The sequence below is a fragment of the Peromyscus californicus genome, unplaced genomic scaffold (assembly GCF_007827085.1).
Source record: "Peromyscus californicus insignis strain IS unplaced genomic scaffold, ASM782708v3 Scaffold_19__1_contigs__length_69161282, whole genome shotgun sequence".
Taxonomy (NCBI): Eukaryota; Metazoa; Chordata; class Mammalia; order Rodentia; family Cricetidae; genus Peromyscus; species Peromyscus californicus.
In genome coordinates, this window is record NW_026294491.1 from 6558219 (window position 1) to 6577746 (window position 19528).

Consider the following 19528-nt stretch of genomic DNA (forward strand, 5'->3'; position numbering starts at 1 on the left):
CAAGCAGTCGATACACAACCAAAACAGCTAAGTTGCAGTCTCCGTCCTCAGCACCACTTGCCCACAATTCCCCCACCCCTACTCCCAGGTTAACCAACTTGAGAAGCGTAGGCCTCCTTGGGAAGTCCTCTGAGCTCTCTGTGGCTCCCTTACCCTCCCCAGCCAGCTCACACAGTCAATATCGTGGTCTCCAACTCACCGATGTGTTTCCCATACATGTGGTAGAAGAAAGAGACGCAGTAGAACTTGGCGCTGGCATTGTACAGGGGACTCACCAACCGGGCACGGTCCCCCAGCTCCCGGGGCCTGGACGTCTCAATGAACATGTAATAGCCTGCAGTGAAAGTGGGTGTGTGTGTGTGCTAGCAACCTCTCCTCAGCCACCCAGCCTCCGTCTAGCTGATTTCCTCCCTGCTTGGTCTTTAGACCTAGCACAAGCTGCCAAGCCCATCCCCACTGAGTTCAGAAGTCCCCAGCTCTGCGGACAATTTCTTCCTTTCTGATCTTCAATCAGGCCAGAGTTCTGTTGCCCTCAGACTGGGGATCCTTCAGACAGGGCATGTCTCCCTCAGAGGGTCCCCGAGGATCGTATGTGTCTCCCTCCACTCTCAGACTGGGGCTCCACAGGCCTAGATTCTTCCCAGAGGCCATCCTCTATTCCTAACGACAGGCCATGTCCTCACCTTCAGGGGTGCCACTGATATCAGTAGGGGGGCCAGTATTAGGAGAACGCTTGGGATTCTGGGTAAGAGCATTCTGCCGAGTCCAGTCAAAGTTGTCTGTCAGATCCTGGGTGTAACCACAGATCTTCTCATCCTCGAAGTGACAGGTGTTGTCTGTGTGGAGGGCACAGGGGGTGAGACAAATACCCCCCTTGTCTATCTTTGCCCTCCCCTTAACATCCCTAAGCCAACTTTAAATCAGCTAAACAATGGGTCCTGGACTTCTGGGCCAGAGAGATCAGGCAGTGGGGGCAGGACCAAATTTATTCAGGAACAGAACTTCAGCCTTCTGGTTTAAGAGTTCCTTCCAGAATAATGATTCTAGACACATAAAATAAAATGCACAGGGACTTCAAAGGAAATCAATTATATTGAAATACAGTTGTCAAAATATTCTTGTAATCTGTTCTATAATAACAGGGCCTCTTTATTATATAATTAAATCACAAGATCTAGTGTTAGGTCTAATAACTACCGTGGTTCTGCAATACTAATGAATGGAAATGACATTTACAGATGTCTGCAACAACTGTAAGGCGACGGGGAAACACGGGGTGTCTGCGGATGACAGAGTAACAGGTGCTGATTATTCTGCTGTGGCTTGTTGTCTACGTTCATCATTAAAGAGCATATTTCTGTCAGAAGCTGGGAAAATAAAGAAATAACAATGCACCTCTTCAGACTCAGACACCCTTGGTTCTCTACAGAGGTCCCTTGCAGAAGCCCAGCAGCACAGGTTAGCACCCTTGCTCCCTGTCTACCCTAAGGTGCTTTTTGTTTAGGGAATTTTACTGCAGAAACAGATGAAACCAGGAAGCCCGACTTTCCCATTACTTTGGCGGACAGTGCCCTCCACCAGCGTGCAGTCTTTGAGCCCCGGAATAAACTCTGATTGCAAAGCGTCTCCAGCCCCATCCTCTGTTGCTGGCCCTTCTCCAGGGAAACACTGGAAGAAGTTATTCTTTCTCTGAGTATCTCTTAAGGTCTCTATATCCCATCAGGAGAGCCTCTGTGTCCCTAAAGGGTGGGGGAAGTGAAGGACCGGGGTCTCACCTGATAGGTTGGGCGAGTTGATGGCTGAAAAAGCAAAAAAACCAAGTGAGAACTGAGGTGTATGGCTGTGCAAAGTGTGCCCAGGCTGGGGGTCAGTGGGGAAGGGTCTTCGGAGCCAGGACTGGGGACCAACGGGGTGCTCCAAGCTCAAGGGCTGTGTAGGAGGGGTATAGGCGATGGGCCCACCCTGCCACCGCCAGGTCTGCCGCCACCACCACCACCTACGCTCTGTGTAGTGGATGATTCGGGACGCCATGTCTCCAGCCCCAAAGGTGGTGTAGGGTGTGAGGCGGATCTCATAGCTGTGGGGCACACGAAGGTCAGTCAGGATGTACTCCAGCAGCTGCCCCTTCTCCACACGCCGCACAGGGATGGCCTTGACCATGGCATTGTGCTGGTTCAACTGTGGATACAGGAGAATTCCCAGATGCTCAGCAGGCCATAGCCTCCCCTGGAGGGGCAGCACAGGCCCTGGAATACTTCCGGGGAGCAGAAAGAGCCAAGAGCTGGGGACATCAGGCCCTGGGTTTCCCCGTCTTTGAGATGGAACAGTTTGCTGTTCCAGGCCCCCAACCAGGATGCCACTGTACTAACAAGGATATATCGCGGTATACCATAGCAACAGGTAAGGGACAATTAGTGTGTCCTGGGCACTATAACGTGCTTACGCATCACAACTCACCTAATACTCAAAACAACAATCCTCTAAGATAAAATAGTAACATTATCCCACTTCACAGATAAGCAAATGAGGGTCAAAAGAGCTGTAAGCTTACTAAACTCTTTAGAAGCTGCCCCCGACCCCAGGCCCTGTTCCCAAGGGCCTGTCTTCCCCTCCCACTACTGCCTCTTGGCTGGACCACATAGATTGGACCAGGCAGCATGAGAGGAGCTCACGGACCCAGGCTCTGCTCCACAGAGACCCTGCCCTCCCCTGGACACCAGAGTGGATGCTCGTTCTATGAGCCACACTGGCCTTGCCCTGCACCCAGCCATCTTGTGTCTGGTTCTCAGGCGTACCCAGGGACAGTATAGAGGGCACAGTGTGCTCAGAGGCTCCCAGCTCTGCCTGCTACATCTGGACTCTTCCTCTGCCTCAGAAAAGTTACCCAGACAGGAGGGGCTGTGTCCGGGAACTCCTCCCTGTCCCTATTTCTAGGACCCGCCACCGTACCACACCCCCTTGCCCATGCCTCAAGCCCTGGCCCACCTGGCGGATGCTGAGTCTGTAGTTGAGCACGGGGTCCACGGCGTCCGGCTCCCTCTGCGTCCACTGTAGCACATAGGAGTAGTTCTTGGACAGCTTGTGGCTGCGGGTGGGGTTGGGGGTGTCGAAGTAAAACTCCGGGCTGTAGGCTTTGGCTGAGAGGGCAGGGAGGGGGCATGGGGCCGTGGAGGGTGGAGGGGGGAGAGACACGGAGAGAGGAACCATGGGAAAGGGGGGGGTCAGAGGTGGGGGGGGCAACAAAGAGAAAGGGGTTGTGTGAGGAGAGTTGGCGTTGGGAGGAGAGGGGATGGGGAGGATGCAGGTGAGGTGGGGGGTGGCGATGGAGGGGGAGGGGCGATTGTAAATCCCAAGAGGGGATGTTGGTGAGAATATCGAGGAAAGGCCAAGGAAGAAACAGAGGAAGAAGGTTGGTAGAGATAAGGGTCAGGCATATAGAGAGGAAAGGAAGAAATGGTAGGTGGAGGTCAGAAGGTGAGGAGACAGGGAGAACGGGAGAACAGGGGGAGGGAAGGAGGTGGGAAATGTCACCGGGGCCTCTGGCTGGCAAAGTTGAGTGGGTGGGGAGAGGCCCGGGAGGTCTGGCCCTGCCATTTGAGGGGACCGAGTAGTGCGAGAGTCGTAGGGGGCAGCCCAGTGCCTCGGAGGCGCTATTGAGGAAACTGGGGGTGCCAGGGAACCGGCACACAGGTCTCCCAGGCTCACGGCCACCAGATCTGGCAGGAAGGAGGCCCTCAAAATGGAGAGGAGAAATGAGAGACCGCTGGCCACGCAGACAGCCTGGCTATTGCCCTCCACCCTTTCAGCAACCCCCGCCATGCCTTTCTGTCCCCCGTCCTGGCCCATCAGCAGCCCTGTGGGCTCCTAAGGAGAGGCCTGATGCAAAAGAGCGGTTGAGAAGGATGTCTGAGCACCCGACAGCCTGCGTCTCTAGGGTGGCAGCTGGCTGGGAGGAGGGGGAGGAGGGGGAGGAGGGGGAGGAGGGGGAGGAGGGGGAGGAGGGCTGGGGCACTTGTGCTCTGGCTAGCCCAGCCTCACCCCTACATTCCCCAGCTTTTTAGGGGCATCTTCTACCCCCAAGCTATAAGCGGGGTACCCAGTGGTTGTCCCCATTCACAATCTCTGAGGCCAAGGACCATGGAGGAAGGGCTAGAGTTATGGCTGGGATGGGACTGGACCTAAGTTTTGAGTGTAAGCAGGGTTAGAGGGACAGGAGCACAGGGCTGGATGAAGCTGAAGGGGTCTAAGTCTGGTGTTTGCAGAGACTGGATTTGAAAGGGGCATGGCTGTAGGAGGCCAGAGAAAGGGACCGGTCACCAGCCAGGAGCCTTGGGGTGGGGGGGGCGTGATCTTGAGGGGACAGGCCTTCGTGAGGCGGTCAAAGATTGGATCTGGGCTCCACGGGGCGAGGTCTACACCTGGCACGGGCAGGTCTTGGAAGGACGAATGCCTAAGACTGCAGGAACTAGATGGGAAGAGATGCCCAGCCAGGCGTGGCAGGGCCGCAGGGGCCGGAGCCTGGCCCCAGGTGGGCGGGGTCGGGGAGGCGGGGGCGGGGCCGACCGGACGCTCACCGGAGACCTGGAAGAGGCAGGTAGCTGAGCCCACGTCGTTGGAGACGCTGCACTCGTAGCTGCCGCTGCTGTCACGGGTCAGGGCGTCCAGGCGCAGCTCGGCGTGATCGGTGGCCTCGGCGGCGGCGGCGGCGGCGGCGGGGACGACAGGCGGCGGGGGCAGCAGCTGTCCTTTGAAGCGCCACACGGCCGAGGCGATGCGCTGGGGGCTGCCGCGCAGGAGCGAGCAGCGCAGGAGCACCGGCCGGCCCAGCGCCTGGCGCACGTCCTGGGAACTGGGCTCCACCTCTGGCGGGACTGGGGACCAGGGCTGCGGTCAGTAGGACCGTGGAGGAGGAGGCTTATTTGTCCCCCCTAGTCCCGTGACCCTGGCCTGGGAGCATCTCAGGACCTGATACACACGCGCAACTCATTCATACAACAGCCAGGCTCAGACTGCCTGCGGGCCGTCCCCTTCAGCCATGCTTCCCAGACTGGGCCGCTGGTTGTGCCTCAGTGGGTCCCTCGACCAACACTGTAACCAAAGACCGCACAGCCACGGAGCTTGGAGAACTGTCTCCAGACCTAGTTCAGATCCAAGCCTTGTTATGCAAACTGAGGCAAATTACTTAACTTCTCTGGGCCTCGCGGAGAGATCGTCAAAGAGTTTTTGGGGTGTGCAAGCAGTAGGTGGAGGGGTGGGGTTGGCCTGGGCTGGGTGTCTGGGGAGGGGACTCACAGTGCACCGTCAGCTGCACCTGAGCCTCCCGGGATCGTACGTTGAAGCCATTGTAGCGAGCCGTCTGGCAGCGGTAGGTGCCGCTCATGTCGCGGCTCACGCGCTCCAGCCGCAGCTTCCCATCCGGAGTCTCTTCCAGGGCCAGCCCTGAGGGCAGCAGGGCGGCCTCCTTGTCCACGCGAGACCACAGCACCGGCGGCCGGGGCTTGCCGCGCACTTCACACTGGAGCTCGGCAGGAGAGCCCTCGCGCACCGTCACCACGGAGCGGCCCTTGGGCACACTGATGGTGGGCGGCACTGGAGGAGGGTGGAGAGGGGTGGACGGAGTTAGGGACCCCTGGTCTCCGAAGTGGGGCTCTGCCTATCCCCCGTGTCCAGCCCGTGGGTCCCACGGTCCCTCGGAATGTCCAGAGCACAGTGTGCAGTGGCCTTCCCCAATCATCTCCACTTCAGGCTCTCCCGTTCAGAAAGAGCCATGCAGTCAGCCTAACCATTCCACTTCCCTAACATTCATACAGGGGTGTCCTGCCTTTTCTTTTTCTTTTCTTTTTTTTTTTTTCTTGCACGTGCGAGAGGGTGAGAAAGGATCTCTTGTAGGCCACCCTTGTAGCTGGCCTTGAACTTGCTATGTAGCCGAGGCTAGCTTTAAACTCATCCTCCTGCTTCAAACTCTCAAGCACTTTGAACCTCTCCCTTCCCAGCCCTTCTACTTCTAGCCCTTCGTCCCTTTGAGATTTATTTGGATATGTATTTATGTGTATATGCATGTGTGTGTACACGTGCATGCACTGCCCAAAGATCAAGGGCACCGGATCCGTGGGAACTGCAGTTACAGAGGGTTGTGAGCCACCCTGGATTTCCAACAGGGATGTTGGGAATCAAACTTCCGTCCTTTACAAGAGCAGCAAGTGCCTTTCACCACTGAGCCATCTCTCCAGCTTTTCTTGCCTACAGTATCAGCACACCACGTTAAGTCTATCTCCCGACATCCTGCAGCCCTTCTTCCAAAATAATAAGGACACTTGGTTTCAGAAGGGCGCGCCATCCAGACTAAAGACTACATTTCCCAGCATGCCTCTGAATAAATACCGACCAATGGGATATTAAAGAAAATAACGGGCTGCAGGTCATAAGGCAGATCACTGGCTGCAGGTGGAACTGCCATCATGGAGGAGGTGACAAGAAGGACTTGGCACCTGGAGTCCTGAGGACTTTCGGAGACCGCTATCCTAAACCAGCCGACTCACCAGCCGACCTTCACATGATGAAGCCACAGACGTGTAGCCTGTGTGTGGCGGCGCTCAGGATGGAGCCGGAGCCGGAGCCTGGGCCGTATACATGCTCAGCCAGTGGCACAGTGACTGAGTCACACACACACACACCCCACACGCTTAATTCACTGTTAATTAGAGTTCTCTTATTCACAGCTGAACCCACTCCACCCCAACACACTGCCAAATGAAGGGTTTTGAGAAGACCTCCCTGGGTCTTAACCCACATCAAACATTTCATCATTAAATGTCAAATATTGAACATTAAATATAATTAAATATGGAGCAATTATTTGTAAATAACTATAGAAACCAGGCGAGGGTCCAGTTATCCAGTTTATATACATCGTGCCCTGCCAACATTTGCTCATCTATTGGCCTCTGTTCCACGGCTTTCTCTTTGTATTTTGGAGCCGGTTCATTCATTCCCCCCCCCCCCCCCACCTCGGGTTTAAATCGTTCCCAGAGGCGTTTACAAGGCTTCTGTGCTCCAGGCATCCGACCTGTGAGCCAAATGCAGAATCAGCCGAAGGCCTCTTCCCTCGGTCAGAAACTTCCTAGCTCTGAAGCCTTCCAGGCCCCCCAGGATGAAGAGACCCCCTTCCCATGTGCCCTCAGGTTAAAGCTCTGTACTCGGGCTCTGGGGAGAGGGCCCTCAGACTCTGGCCTCCATCATTCCCCAGCCTCAACTCCCATCTGTGCCCTGTCGTGTCCCAGCTGCATGACTCAACTTTGTGAGGAATCCTCTCACCTACCCCGAGACACACCTAGTCTCCTACACTGTGCAACCCTGTGTTCTTTCTTCTTGCTGTACCCCTTCTGGGTTTATGTCCTCACCTGGCAGAGCCCACAGCCCCCTCCAAGACTCACGTGGAACACACCTCCTGGAGAAAGCTGCCTCTGGCTTCCTAGGCAGCCTGGCTTTCCTTCACTAGCATCTCCTGTACAGACCCCTCTTTTGCCTCCTAGGCAAGAGTTCCAGCATTTTCCCTGCCTTCTCCCTTCTCCTAACAGCCCTAGGTCCCCTGTCCAGACAGCCAGTTCTGAGGAAGGGGCTGCCCGTGCTGGAGTCTGGGTCTTAGCTTCCCACAGCTTTGCACAAGGTACTCTGCAAAATGATTCTGTGGTCTTGGTGGAGTTCCGATCCACTCTGAGGTCCTACTGAAGGCCATCTCCTTTTAGAAGCCTCTTCTGGGCTCTCCACGCACTGGGTTTCCCTGTGTGCAGAGGGTCCTCTGAGGCCACTGGGTCTAATTGCCCGCCGAGAGAAATTGAGGACAGAGCTTAAGTGCCAAGGGAGGAAATATTCATAACGATTAGAGTTGTCATTGTATTGGTTGGTCACGCGGCTCGCCAGCCAAGTTCAGCTGGCTTCTCAGGAGAAGGTCCTGGAGCCCTCTCCCAAAAACCATCCTCCAGCCTCATGTCCTCCTACAGTGCCCCTGCCTGGGCTCTCACCCCAGCTCCACTGCTTGCTAAGTTTCTCAAACTCAAGTTTCTAAGGCACGCTTCTTCCTCAGTAAAATGAGAAGATAAATTGCTACCCCCAACCGGCCGGTGAGGTAACTCCGCGGTAAAGGCACTTGCTGCCAAACCTGACCACCTGGGTTTGATCTCTGGGACCCACATGGTGGAAAGAACCAACTCCGGCAAGCTGTCCTCTGGCTTCCCACGTGTACCACAGAACATGTCTACACATGCATAGTCACACAAAATAAATGAGTAAAATAATGAAAAAAAAAAAACCCAAAACCCTGCCACCCCATAAAATGAGTCACAGAGGTGAATGAAGAAATCATACGCTCATAAGAACACACAGTGAATGCTCGATTTCCTATTATCAACTCATAGTATTATCATAATTATTATAAGAATAAAGACCTGACTCTTCACCATGGCCCGTCATAAGATGCATTCTGTCCCCTCAAAATCCATATATTGTCATCCTAATGCCAGTGTACGAACAAAATGTGACTGTATTGGAGGCAGGCCTCTGAAGGCTGAAGTCAGTGGGATCTCCCCTAATCCGGTCTAGGACACAGATATGAACAGGGAGAAGATGCCACCAGCCAGCCAGGGAGCCCAACCCTGCTGGCACCTGACCTCCATGGCTGAGAGGTCCGCGGGGTGGCCTCTCTGAGCTTGTACCATTCCGCTCTCCTAGCTACTGTCTCTCTTCCACCCTCCAGATGACCAGTGTGCTCTCCCACTGTGGTGATTTTGCATATGCTCGTTCTGTGGTCTCCCTGGCTTTCTTTTGCTTAGCAAAATCTTGCTCCTCCCTCAGATCTCATCCACATTACAGTTTTCAGTGATACGTTTCTTCATGAACTGTCTGGAATAAGTTCATCTTCCCATCACGTTCAAGGAACACAGCATCTCCTCTTCCCAGCACTCTGCCCGAAGGCCTGTCACGGAGCCTGGCTATGACAGGGACCCAACATGTGTGTGTGTGGCATGAACAAATGGTGTCCTCTTCCCATTAGACATCCACTTGCAAATTGCTGGGTCCCCCCACACCTCCCCCCATTTTGGGCCTTCCCAGCATCCCCCCAGCTCCCAATGGCCCCACCTGTCTCGGAGGAGATGTTGACCTCAACGCTGAGGTCAGGCACCGGTGATCCCGGGAAAGAAGCCAAGCACAAATAAGTGCCATAGTCACTGAAGTGCAGGTCGATGAGCTCCAGGCTGCTGGTGACGGCGGGCAGCTCAGGGTCATTGCGGGTCACCAACAGCCGCTTGGACATGCGTGCCGGCTTTCCGTTTTTGAACCACTGGTAGGCCACCTTCTCCTGGGGCACCGCATCCACGTGGCATGAAAGCTTCAGGTCCTGGCCGAGTTGAATGTTCTCGCTCTCTTTGATCACGTCGGGGGTGATCTGGAATGTGGCATTCTTCAAGGCTGCAAGGAGATGGGGAGCGGAGGAAGGGCTGGGGCTGACCCAAGGATGGGCGTCCGTGTCCCACCCCAGCTTCTCCTCTCATATTGGCGATACCCCAGCCCTGTCTGGAAATGGTTGCAATGGCCCAGAGGTGTTTCAGTAGCTCTGAAGAGCTCTCTGCAGAAAAGCGAGATGGGAGCTGACTCCAGGCATTATTAATGAGCACACTCCATCAGTGAGAGGGGCTGGCCCAGGCGTCACACATGGACCAGTGCATCTAACCCATCCCACTGTCTCTGGACGGAACTGGGGCTCAGCCGGTCTGACTTGTACCCTCAAAGCCTTCTTGACCACACACTGCTTTGTTTTCATTTGTGTTTTCAACCTTGCGTATACAAAGTACTGATAAAGAAGGGAAACATGAGACTTGATAGCTGCTCCATCCAGCATAGATCATAAGGAAACAGAGGAGCAATTCATCACTTTCCCCACCTTTTGTACTGTCTGATTTTTTACAAGACTGTGATTTTTTTTTTTTGATCATAAAAAGCCAACACGATGATCTTGCATGCAATTGCACAACATCACGTGGCTCAGAGAACAAGGGTCTGGATGTTTTTTAAAATGTGGGTCTTGTTTGAAGTCAGTTAAAGTCCCTTACTAAGTGAGGCGCTAACTTGGCAGGGCACTGGTACAGTGACTTGGAGATCAGCACTGGGCTGGACAAGGCAGGCTGCAGAGCCACCCTGAGAGGCGACACCACAGCTACAAATGTCCAGGAAGATCTCACCACCCCAGGGGTTCAAGGTCAAGTGGGATCAGGTGGAGACAGCTCATCTTTGATGGGGAGTGTGCTGCGGAAGAGAAAGCTGGGGTCAGAGAACTCCAGTCTTGTTCATCTATTTCTCAATCCGAGTCAAATTGAAGAGAACCGGCTTCTTGCTGAGGGGAGACTCGGGAAGAGACTGGTCATCGAGAGACGAGCTCGGAGGCCAGTCTGAGGAGCTCAGTCATGTTTGTCAACACCTGTACTTGACTTTCAAGCCTCAAGGGCTGGGAATAAGCCTGGGTCTTTTTCTTTTTCTTTTTTTTTCTTGTTTGTTCTTTTAAAAATTTATTTTAAATGTGTATGAGCATTTGCCTACATGTATATATGTGCTCCAAGTGTGTGCACAGTGCCCATGGAAGCCAGAAGAAGGTCTTCTCCCTTGGAACTGGAATTACAGGTGTTTGTAAGCCACAGTGTGGGTGCTTGGAACTGAATTCAGGTCCTCTGTAAGAGTAGCAAGTGCTCTTAACTGCTGAGCCATCTTTCCAGTCCATGTTTTTGTTTTTTGAGACTGGGTCTCAGGCAGCCCAGGCTAGCCTTGGACTTCCTATGTAGCCAAGGATGACCTTTCATCTTGAATCTTTCTGCCTCCACCTCTCAAGTGCTGGGATGTCAGGCCTGTGCCATCATGACCTGAAAGTTTGGGTCTTAAAAAAAAAAGAAGACCCTAGCACTGCACAATCAAAGAAGAAGAGGAGGAGGAGATGAAGAGGAGGAGGAGGAGGAGGAGGAGGAGGAGGAGGAGGAGGAGGAGGAGGAGGAAGAAGAAGAAGAAGAAGAAGAAGAAGAAGAAGAAGAAGAAGAAGAAGAAGAAGAAGAAGAAGAAGAAGAAGAAGAAAGGACAGAGACCCCGTTCACCGCACAACTTCCCACCAACCCCTCCGGGTCACGTCACGTACATCGCACCAGCAGGTTGACCGTCTTCTTGGCTGGGTTGCCTACGTTGTTGGTGGCTGTACAGTTGTAGTAGCCAGAGTCCCGGGCCTGCACCGAAGGGATGCTGAGGGTCCCACCCTGAGCCAGAGCACCCAGGGGCAGCGGGCCGGGTCCGTGGGACCAGTGCAGCTGGGGCAGAGGGTCGCCGCCCGTCAGTAGACACCGCACTGTCACGTTCTCCCCGGGGTTCACCACCAGAGTTTCGTTCACAGACAGCTTCAAGGCTGGCGGTGCTGAGGGGACAAGGAGGTTGGGTCTCAGGAGACTTCCAGGGCTAAATGAGAGGGGGATGAGGGGACAGAGAAACCTGGGTAGGGGGAGAGGCCAGGGACACTCTGGCAGGGACGAGAGAAACCCAGGCACGGATGTTGGAGAGGAAGATCTGGGCAGTAGGGTGGGGAGCGGGTCCAAGTAGGTGCGGGCGGGGCTGCGCCAGTACCTGTGGTGTTGGTGAGCCGGAAGGTGATGGCCTTATCGGGGATGCCACACACGTTACGCACGGACACCTGGCAGGTGTAGCTGGCGTAGTCTTGGGGCCGCAGGTTCTTCAGCTTCAAGACCTTTGTTTCCCCCTGGGTGGCAGTGGATCACTGGAGTAAGGACTTGCTTGGGTCTCATGGGGTCCCCCACATTCATTCATCTACACCACAGTCCACAGGCAATACCTACTCTAATTCTTACCGCCTCAATCCCTACCCGTACCTCTTCCCCTAGGAAGCCGCCATGCCCCTGGCAGTGCTTCCACGGGCCTCTCCGGGGCAGAGGCAGCCCTGGCGCACACTGTCCAGGATTAGGCCTCCGTGTTATTTCCTTCTGGGGAAGAGGAGGCGTGAGCAGGGAATACCGTTGTGGCTTGTAACCCACACAGCACGGGACCGGCCCACAGGCCACATAAGGCCTTGGCTGACAGTCACTTTGGAAAGCCCTCCCTGGCAGAATGGCTTTATCTCCATCCCTTGGAACCGCATGCGGGGAGGTATAGGACCGAGAGGCCTTTCCACCCCAACTCCTGTAGCATCCGCTCATGGGTCCCCATCTCAGCCACAGCAGCAGGCACAGATGGTCTGCTTGTCCTTTGGATGTTTTTTCCTATCCAGCCATGCTCTGGGGGAATATGTTGCCTTTGGGGACTCCCCTGTCTGGAACTCCCTCTGGCCTCTGACCTCTCTGCTCTCTGACCTTTCACCCCAGGCTATGTGAACTCTAGAACAGGTGTCTCCCACCAAGGCACTGAATTGTTGAGATCAGGCGCCAGTCTCCAGGAGTCTGGGCCGCCAGGCTTCAGCCCCTTTTTGGGGTACCCTCGTGGGGTACGAGAGTGTGAGAAGCCAGCTTGCCCATCCTGACCTGGGTGTAGAGAGGCTCGTAGATGTCAACCCCATTGTCCTGGCTGTGGGAGAGGGTGTCGGAGCCCCTCTTCCAGATGAAGCGGGCGGGTGGGTTGGAGCTGACGGTGCAGCGTAGGAACACCGTCTTCTCCTGGTAGAAGTTGCCTCGGACGTCGCTCACTGTCTGGTGTACCGTCAGCACGGGCTCATCCAAGTCTGCAAGGACAGCAGCCCTAAGTCAAGATGAGGCGCCCCCAGGGACTCAGGCGCCTTGTAGCCCTTGGGGAGAGCAGAGCCACTCTCAAAAGACACCGGAAGCTGATGCCTGCCTTCACTTCCGCAAGCTCAACCACGCTGTTGGACGCAGGGGACTGGATCTAATGGCTTCCAGGGCTCCCTAGCATCTGTCCTTCTTTCCCAGGGACCTGAGTGGGGCCTCTAGCTCTACACCTCTCACAGGATGGAACAGGCAGCCATACACTGGAGACAAACTGAAAGCTAAGCTCAGCTCCCTCATTGGCTGTGAGTTTATAGAGTGACTGCCTAAGTTCCTTTTCTTTCTGGGCCTCAGTTTCCTCACTGACGAATCAGACCAGATGGGCGGCATTCAGCTCCAGTTAAACGATATGGAGATTTTTTTTTCCTGTGGTTGCTTTTTTGAGTTTTGTTTTGTTTTAGTTTTGGTTTTGAGACAGGGTCTCACCTATCCCAGGCTGGCCTGGAACTCACCATGGAGTTGAGGCTGACCTTGAACTTGTGATACTCTTGCCTCCACTGCCCACGCTTGGGTCTCACAGGCGTACACCACCACATCAATTTATGCAGTGTGGGACATCACACCCAGGGCCTTTGGCATGCTCAGCAAGCACTCTACCCACTGGGCCACATCTCAACCTGAAATTTCTTTTTAACGCAATGCCTGGAACCCCTCGTGGGTGGTGATTGTCTCTGGGGTGTTACTGTCTGGAAAAGGGTGTAAGGGAATTGCCTACATTTTGACAGTGGAACATGATGTTTTCATCTAGATAATTCATAACTAAGAACTGCAAAATCAAGTGACAGGAAAGAAAAAAACAAATCTACTAGTGTTTTGAGCGAGTTTGGTATTTTGTGCCAGGCTGTATTTACGGCCATTGTAGGGTGCGTATGGTCTCTGGACCACAGGCTGGACCGGCCCTAGCCTAGCTCCTTCAAAGCACACTACGCCTTGAAACCAGTGATGCTTACTCATGTGCAGATGGAAACAGTTATTGACTGGTGGCTTAAGAGCATCCTTGATGTCAGGCCACATTCCCTGTCACACACGTAAGAACTTCTGCAAGTGGAAGTTGAGCCCAGGGATCAGCAGGGTTTCTTTGTTTGTTTCTGGTCTTTTGAGACAGGGTTTCTCTATGTAGCCCTGGCTGTCCTGGAACTTGTTTTGTAGACCAGGCTGGCCTCGAACTCACAGGGATCCTGCCTGCCTCATGGCTCAGTGGGTAAAAGCACCTCCCACTGGTCCCCAAGACCCAGGAGGTAGGGGAGAACACGCTCCTGCAAGCTGTCCTGAGACCCTCTCTGACACACACACACACACACACACACACACACACACACACACACACACACACACACACTACATAAATAAATACAATCCTAAACTGTCCTCAGAGAGTCTAGTGTCCTGCCAGGGCTGTGACTGGGGGTCCACAGTTGCACAGGGTGGTGGAGAGGAAAAGCCCAGAACTCTCCTTGTGTCCTCAATTCACATAGAAAACTGTCCTGCTCTGGTACCTTGCTTTTCCTCTTCCGTGGAAGAAATATAATCCAGCATGCCCTGTCCACTTTAAAGGGTGCCATCAAGGTCCATGGGAGGAGGGCGACATGGGAATGAGAAAAAGGTTTAGGGAGATACAGCGGTGCATTCCCAAAGAGAAGCCTCCTTGGTCCTCCACTTCCCCATCCTACCCTTTCCCCACCCCTGAGGGATCGGGAGCTGTCCCCTGTCGGGGTCCGGACTGTCAGGGTACAGGGCCTCCACTCACACTGCACATCCACGCGGATGGACTTGATGGCCGGCACTCCCACCCCGTTCTCCGCCTTGCAGTAGTAGCGGCCGCCCTGCGTGCGGGCAATGCGCTCGATCCGCAGCGTCTCGTTGAACACGGACGTCTCCTGGAACTTGTCAGAGGCGCTGCCAGCAGTCTTGGTCCACCGCACCTGGGGAGGGGGGGGCGAGTCACCGCCTTGAGGTTGGTGTAGAGGCCTGAGGGCCCTGCACAGGCGTCCCCTGCGTGCCCCATGCTTTCCAAGGCACAGGAGAGAGTGAACCCAGGCCTGACCCAAACAAGTGGCAGGAAGGCACAGATGAGCTCCCTCAGGACACCACAGTGAGGAGAGTTTCTGGGCAGAGGTCAAGATCAGAGGGAGGAGACTCTAAGTCAGGAGCCTGCCCAACTAAGTTGCCTAGAGTTAACCGAGGGTTCGGTAAGTGTATACTCAGCGCTGGGAAGCCTGTTAACTGAATAAACGATGTGTGTTAATCCACTTCTTAGCTTAGTGACCTCATAGGTTACTCAAACCTCAAGCTCACACTCTTGGATTTGAAAGAGCTGTACCGGAAGCCAGTCTCCAAAGATGGGCTTCACTCTCTTCTGTAGGCCCCGCCCACTGTTCTAGGGAGGGTCTGTGTGGCCCATGGACTTCAGCAGGAGAGGGTCTACGAGAGCGAATGAAAACTGATTTCCACCATGGCCTCGATCTGCTCTTCTGCCCTAAGCAGTCCTGTGGAGAGGAGCCCAGGAGAAGCGGTCAGCCGCCCTCTTCCCTCTGCAGAGAGTTCTCCAGCCTCAGGCATGCGCTGATGACTGGCACCCAACCACACAGTCTTGTGAGAGACCCTGCGCCGGAATCAGTCGCTGCTGGATTCCTGCCGCTGGCACCGGGAGACAGGAAGGGTTCCAGGCTCCAAGCCCCTGAGTTTTGAAGTGTTTGCCAGTCAACAATAACTAATATAGCATAATGCCTACTTTGCAAGTTATGAGGCTTAGGAAGGGAAGCACTTAAATGCGGTGCCTCGGATACATTAGTCACTCAACAATTTCTATTATTAATAGTGCTCTTGGTTAATCGTTGATGCTCTATGCCTTTATCTTAATTTGTCTATGTGGATCTTAGCATACTATTCAAAACTTGGATTTTTTGTTTGGGTAGGTTTTTTTTGTTTTGTTTTGTTTGTCTCGTTTATTTCTGTGTACAATGTGCATGCCTCCTTTGGAAGCCAGAAGAGGATTGTTGGATCCACTGGAACTGGAGTTAGAGATTTTTTTTTCTTATCTCAGGTTGGGTTCAAATGCTATGTAACTGACAGATAACTTTGAACTCCTGATTCTTCTGCCTCTACCTCCACAGTGGCCGGTATCACGTGAGTGTAGCACCATGTCCCTTAATACAGTGCTGGGGTCAAACCCTGGGCCTCACATGTGCTAGGCATGCTACTAATTGTGCTACATCCTCAAACCCCTCTTTCATAATTTCTATTGCTTCTCCAGACTTGTGTCTAACGTCCTCAGATCTATCACCCAATTTACTCATTTTCTCTTTAGCTATCTCTGAGGTATTAAGGCTTTTTTTTTTTTTTTTTTTTTTTTTAAGAAAAGACTACTGCTTTTAATCCTATGATTTCTGTTTGTTCTTTCCCACATCAAACTGATCAAGACGTGGAGCAAGAAGGGTTCTGCTTTCTCTTGGGTGTCGGTACCCTGCTGTGACTCTGGGCACAGGCTTCTGGTCCCCGTCATAGGCAGAAGCTCCTGTTCTGTAGCCACATCAGCTCCTAGTCCTGGACGGGGCTGTAGCCTTGCTGTGGTTTGGATATATAGTGTCCTCAGAAGGTTCGCGTGTTCAAGGCTTTGCTGCTCGTCAATGGGCTTTGGGGAGGTGGATTATCGATGGGTTCAGATTTGATGGCATGCAGCTTACGGGAACTAGTTTGAAGAAGTTTGTCACAGTAGGGGCATGCTTTGGGAGACTTTCTCAGGCATTTTGTCGCAGCGATGGCAACACGGCCTCCGTGGGCTTCCCGTGGGCCTTGGGCCTACTTGCTGTGTGTATATGGGCACACACCTCCTCCTGAGGTGTGTGTAAACCCAGGCTCCTCAGCTTCTGCTCACTGTGGCTGGCACCCAGGGGGGAAAAATCCCTTTTAAAAACCCCTCTCGATTCATTTGTTCTTCTTAGTTGACTTAAAATCCCACTAATTTGGGAGGTCACACAGCTGGGCCATATAATATACAGTGTCTTCCACTGGCTTTCTAGTAGATGACACCTGACAGCTTTAAAACTGCCCCCCCACCCCCTCAAATGTTCTTCAGATGCCTTTCTCTGTTTCTCCCATACTCTGGGGGAAAGCAGCTTTCCATTTCTTCTTGTTCCCAGAGGAGACTTTTGTATCCTAGTAATTAGCTACAGGATTAATTATTCCTTGGAAAGCAAACCAAAAGCACAAAGAACAGAGGCTTGCTCATTCATAACTTTTGCTTAGATTTAAAGAACCCAGAATATTCCGGGGGCCTATAGTGGACAGCATCTGCACATCAGAAAGGCAGAGCACCCAAAGTCTGTGACCACCCTGAGGACTCAAACTGCTTGGCTCCCATCTGTCTGTTCCACAGCTCCCTACAGAAGCCAGATATCACCACCTGGAGAGAGCCTCTTTTTTATTTTTGAACAGGATCTCAGGTACAGCCCTGGCTGGCCATGAACTTGATATATTCCCGAGGATGACTTTGAACTCCAGATCCTCTGGACTCCATCTCCAAAGCTCTGGGTTAATAGGTGTGCACCTCCACGCCTTATTTTGTAGCACTGGGGATAGAACCCAGAGCCCACGCTAGATAAGAGTTCCATTTGCTGAGCTATATCCCTAGACCTGCATCTTTTTTCAGCTGGCTAGCTCTCTAAATCACCCCTTCCCCCCTGCCCAACAACTTATCCTCAAGTCACTGGTTGCTTGAGTGGCAACAAAAACTTGGGTTTGCGGCTTCCCCTTCTGTGTAGACTCCCTCTGGGTCGCAGGCCCTAGCGCGCCCATGCTCTTGCTTCTTCTTTGAACCCATGAGCTCTGTGTCTGCCCACTCCTCTGTCCCGACCTTGGCAGGCAAGGGCCTTGAGGCTCACTCCTTGCTCCCCCGATGGTTAGGTGCCCCAGCATCTTGGACACCCATCAACTATGTTTGGAACATGACAGATGCTCAGTGTCACTGTAAGGAAGCAGGCAGGGAAGGAGGCAGCTGGGGAGAGGACACCGTAGTGACAGAAGCAGAATGGATAGGGCGTATCTGGAGAATGACAGGGGCCCCATATGGCCAGGACACGGGTGTGCAGGGGCAAGTGGGGGCCAGGATACAAAAAGTCTCCAGTTGCACCCCAGGGGCTTGAGTAAACAGTGGGGAGCCATTGGTAGTTGCTAAGTTAGGGGGAGAGAGGTAATGGAGCAGATTTGGGGGTGTTCATTCCAGTGGAAGCAAAGAGCCTGGGAGATCAATTTCAATCTACTACAGTGGTCCAGGGACAGGACTGGAGACAAGAGTCTGGCCAACTGTGGAGGAGACAAGGCAAAATCAAATATGCGAGCTTGTCCGACAGGGCGAGCAATGAAACCATTAACAAAAACAGGAAGACAGGGGGTGCTTGCCTAGCTCAGCATGCACCAAAGCCCGGGTTCGAGCCCCAGCCCCGCACAAACTGGGTGTGGTAACTCATGTCTGTGATGCCAGCATGGCATACGGACAAGCAGGAAGCTCAGAAGTTCAGTTATCCTTGTCTATGTGGCAGATCTGAGGCCTGTCTGGGTCCCCTGAGACCCTGTCACCCAGCCATGGCCTCCAGTGGTCACCTATGGGACACATACACAGATGGTCAGCGTAGCCTGGCAGCTTCCTCCCTAGCCTCACCGGCCACATCCCCACTGCCGTCACCGCACGTGACACCAAGGTCCACAGAAACGCAGCTGCACTGTGGGCAATGCCAAACAAACCTTTGAGCAGGAGTGAGCTGTGACGGAGGCTTTAGATGAAGAAATCTTTAGGGGTTTCCTTGCACATCTGCTTATCTCAAAGCCAAAGCTATGAAAGCGGTCTCCGTTCCCCCAAATTATCAGGGAAGGAAAAAAAAAAAGATTCTGTATTTCAACGTCCTTCCTAGAATCCAATTGCCACTTTTGTTACTGCTATTCAAGTATTAAAGGTCACAGCAGCTCGCCAGGCGGCCAGTTCCTCCAGCCCTCCTTCCCCACCTGCCTCCTCCACCAGCCTTCAGCAATAGCCAGCTCCTACCTCCTGCCTGAACCTGAGCACTTGATCTATGGCAAAACTCATCTGGTATTTCCAGACACTTGTCTTCTGTCCCCTTCTAATTGCTTTGTGTCTTTGAACCTCCAGAGTTTGCTCTGGCCTGCCGAAAGCCCAAAGTGCTGCCGCTTGCGGCTCCTCACCCAAAGAGGAGGGCAGCGTGCCAAGCCAGAGAGAGGGCAGCCTCTAGACTCAGACTCTGCTTCTGCTGTTGGAAGTGTTGTGGGACCTTGGGAGTTTGCCCAGACTCCCAGGGCCTTGCTTTCTCTTAGCTGTAAAATGAGGCCTTTGGAGGAGCCAGAGAGAGAGAGAGAGAGAGAGAGAGAGAGAGAGAGAGAGAGAGAGACAGAGACAGAGAGACAGAGAGAGACAGAGACAGAGACAGAGACACAGAGACACAGAGACACAGAGACACAGAGAGAGAGAGAGAACACTGGGCAAGGGTCCTCCTTGGCATACGGTCTGCCCGCCAGCATTTTTGAGGGTGTGTGTAAAGACGTGTCTGCTCCACAGAGGATGGAGTGGAATGGAACACCTGGCGTTCCATTTCTCTCTCTGCTGTCCTCAGCATCCAGCATTTCCCTAAAGAGTCCATCTCCAGGCTAGTCGTCCGGTCCCAGTCTATCTTGTCCTGTCTTGTTGCTAGTCCTGTGGAGTGTAG

At 53.5% G+C, this 19528-nt stretch overlaps 1 protein-coding gene across 3 annotated transcripts in view; it reads right to left on the reverse strand.

Annotated features, from left to right (window-relative positions):
* Mdga1 (MAM domain containing glycosylphosphatidylinositol anchor 1) overlaps positions 1-19528 on the reverse strand; it is a 61278-nt gene that overhangs the window by 9576 nt on the left and 32174 nt on the right. For all 3 annotated transcript variants that reach the window (XM_052744482.1, XM_052744481.1, XM_052744484.1), the window contains exons 3-14: positions 14563-14737; positions 12558-12754; positions 11650-11782; positions 11174-11443; positions 9136-9465; positions 5293-5589; positions 4575-4871; positions 2986-3137; positions 2001-2178; positions 1776-1799; positions 684-836; positions 200-334 (exon numbers count right to left, since the gene is read on the reverse strand). In XM_052744482.1, the coding sequence (XP_052600442.1) occupies positions 200-334; positions 684-836; positions 1776-1799; positions 2001-2178; positions 2986-3137; positions 4575-4871; positions 5293-5589; positions 9136-9465; positions 11174-11443; positions 11650-11782; positions 12558-12754; positions 14563-14737 (2341 nt within the window). The remainder of the gene's footprint in view (positions 1-199; positions 335-683; positions 837-1775; positions 1800-2000; positions 2179-2985; positions 3138-4574; positions 4872-5292; positions 5590-9135; positions 9466-11173; positions 11444-11649; positions 11783-12557; positions 12755-14562; positions 14738-19528) is intronic.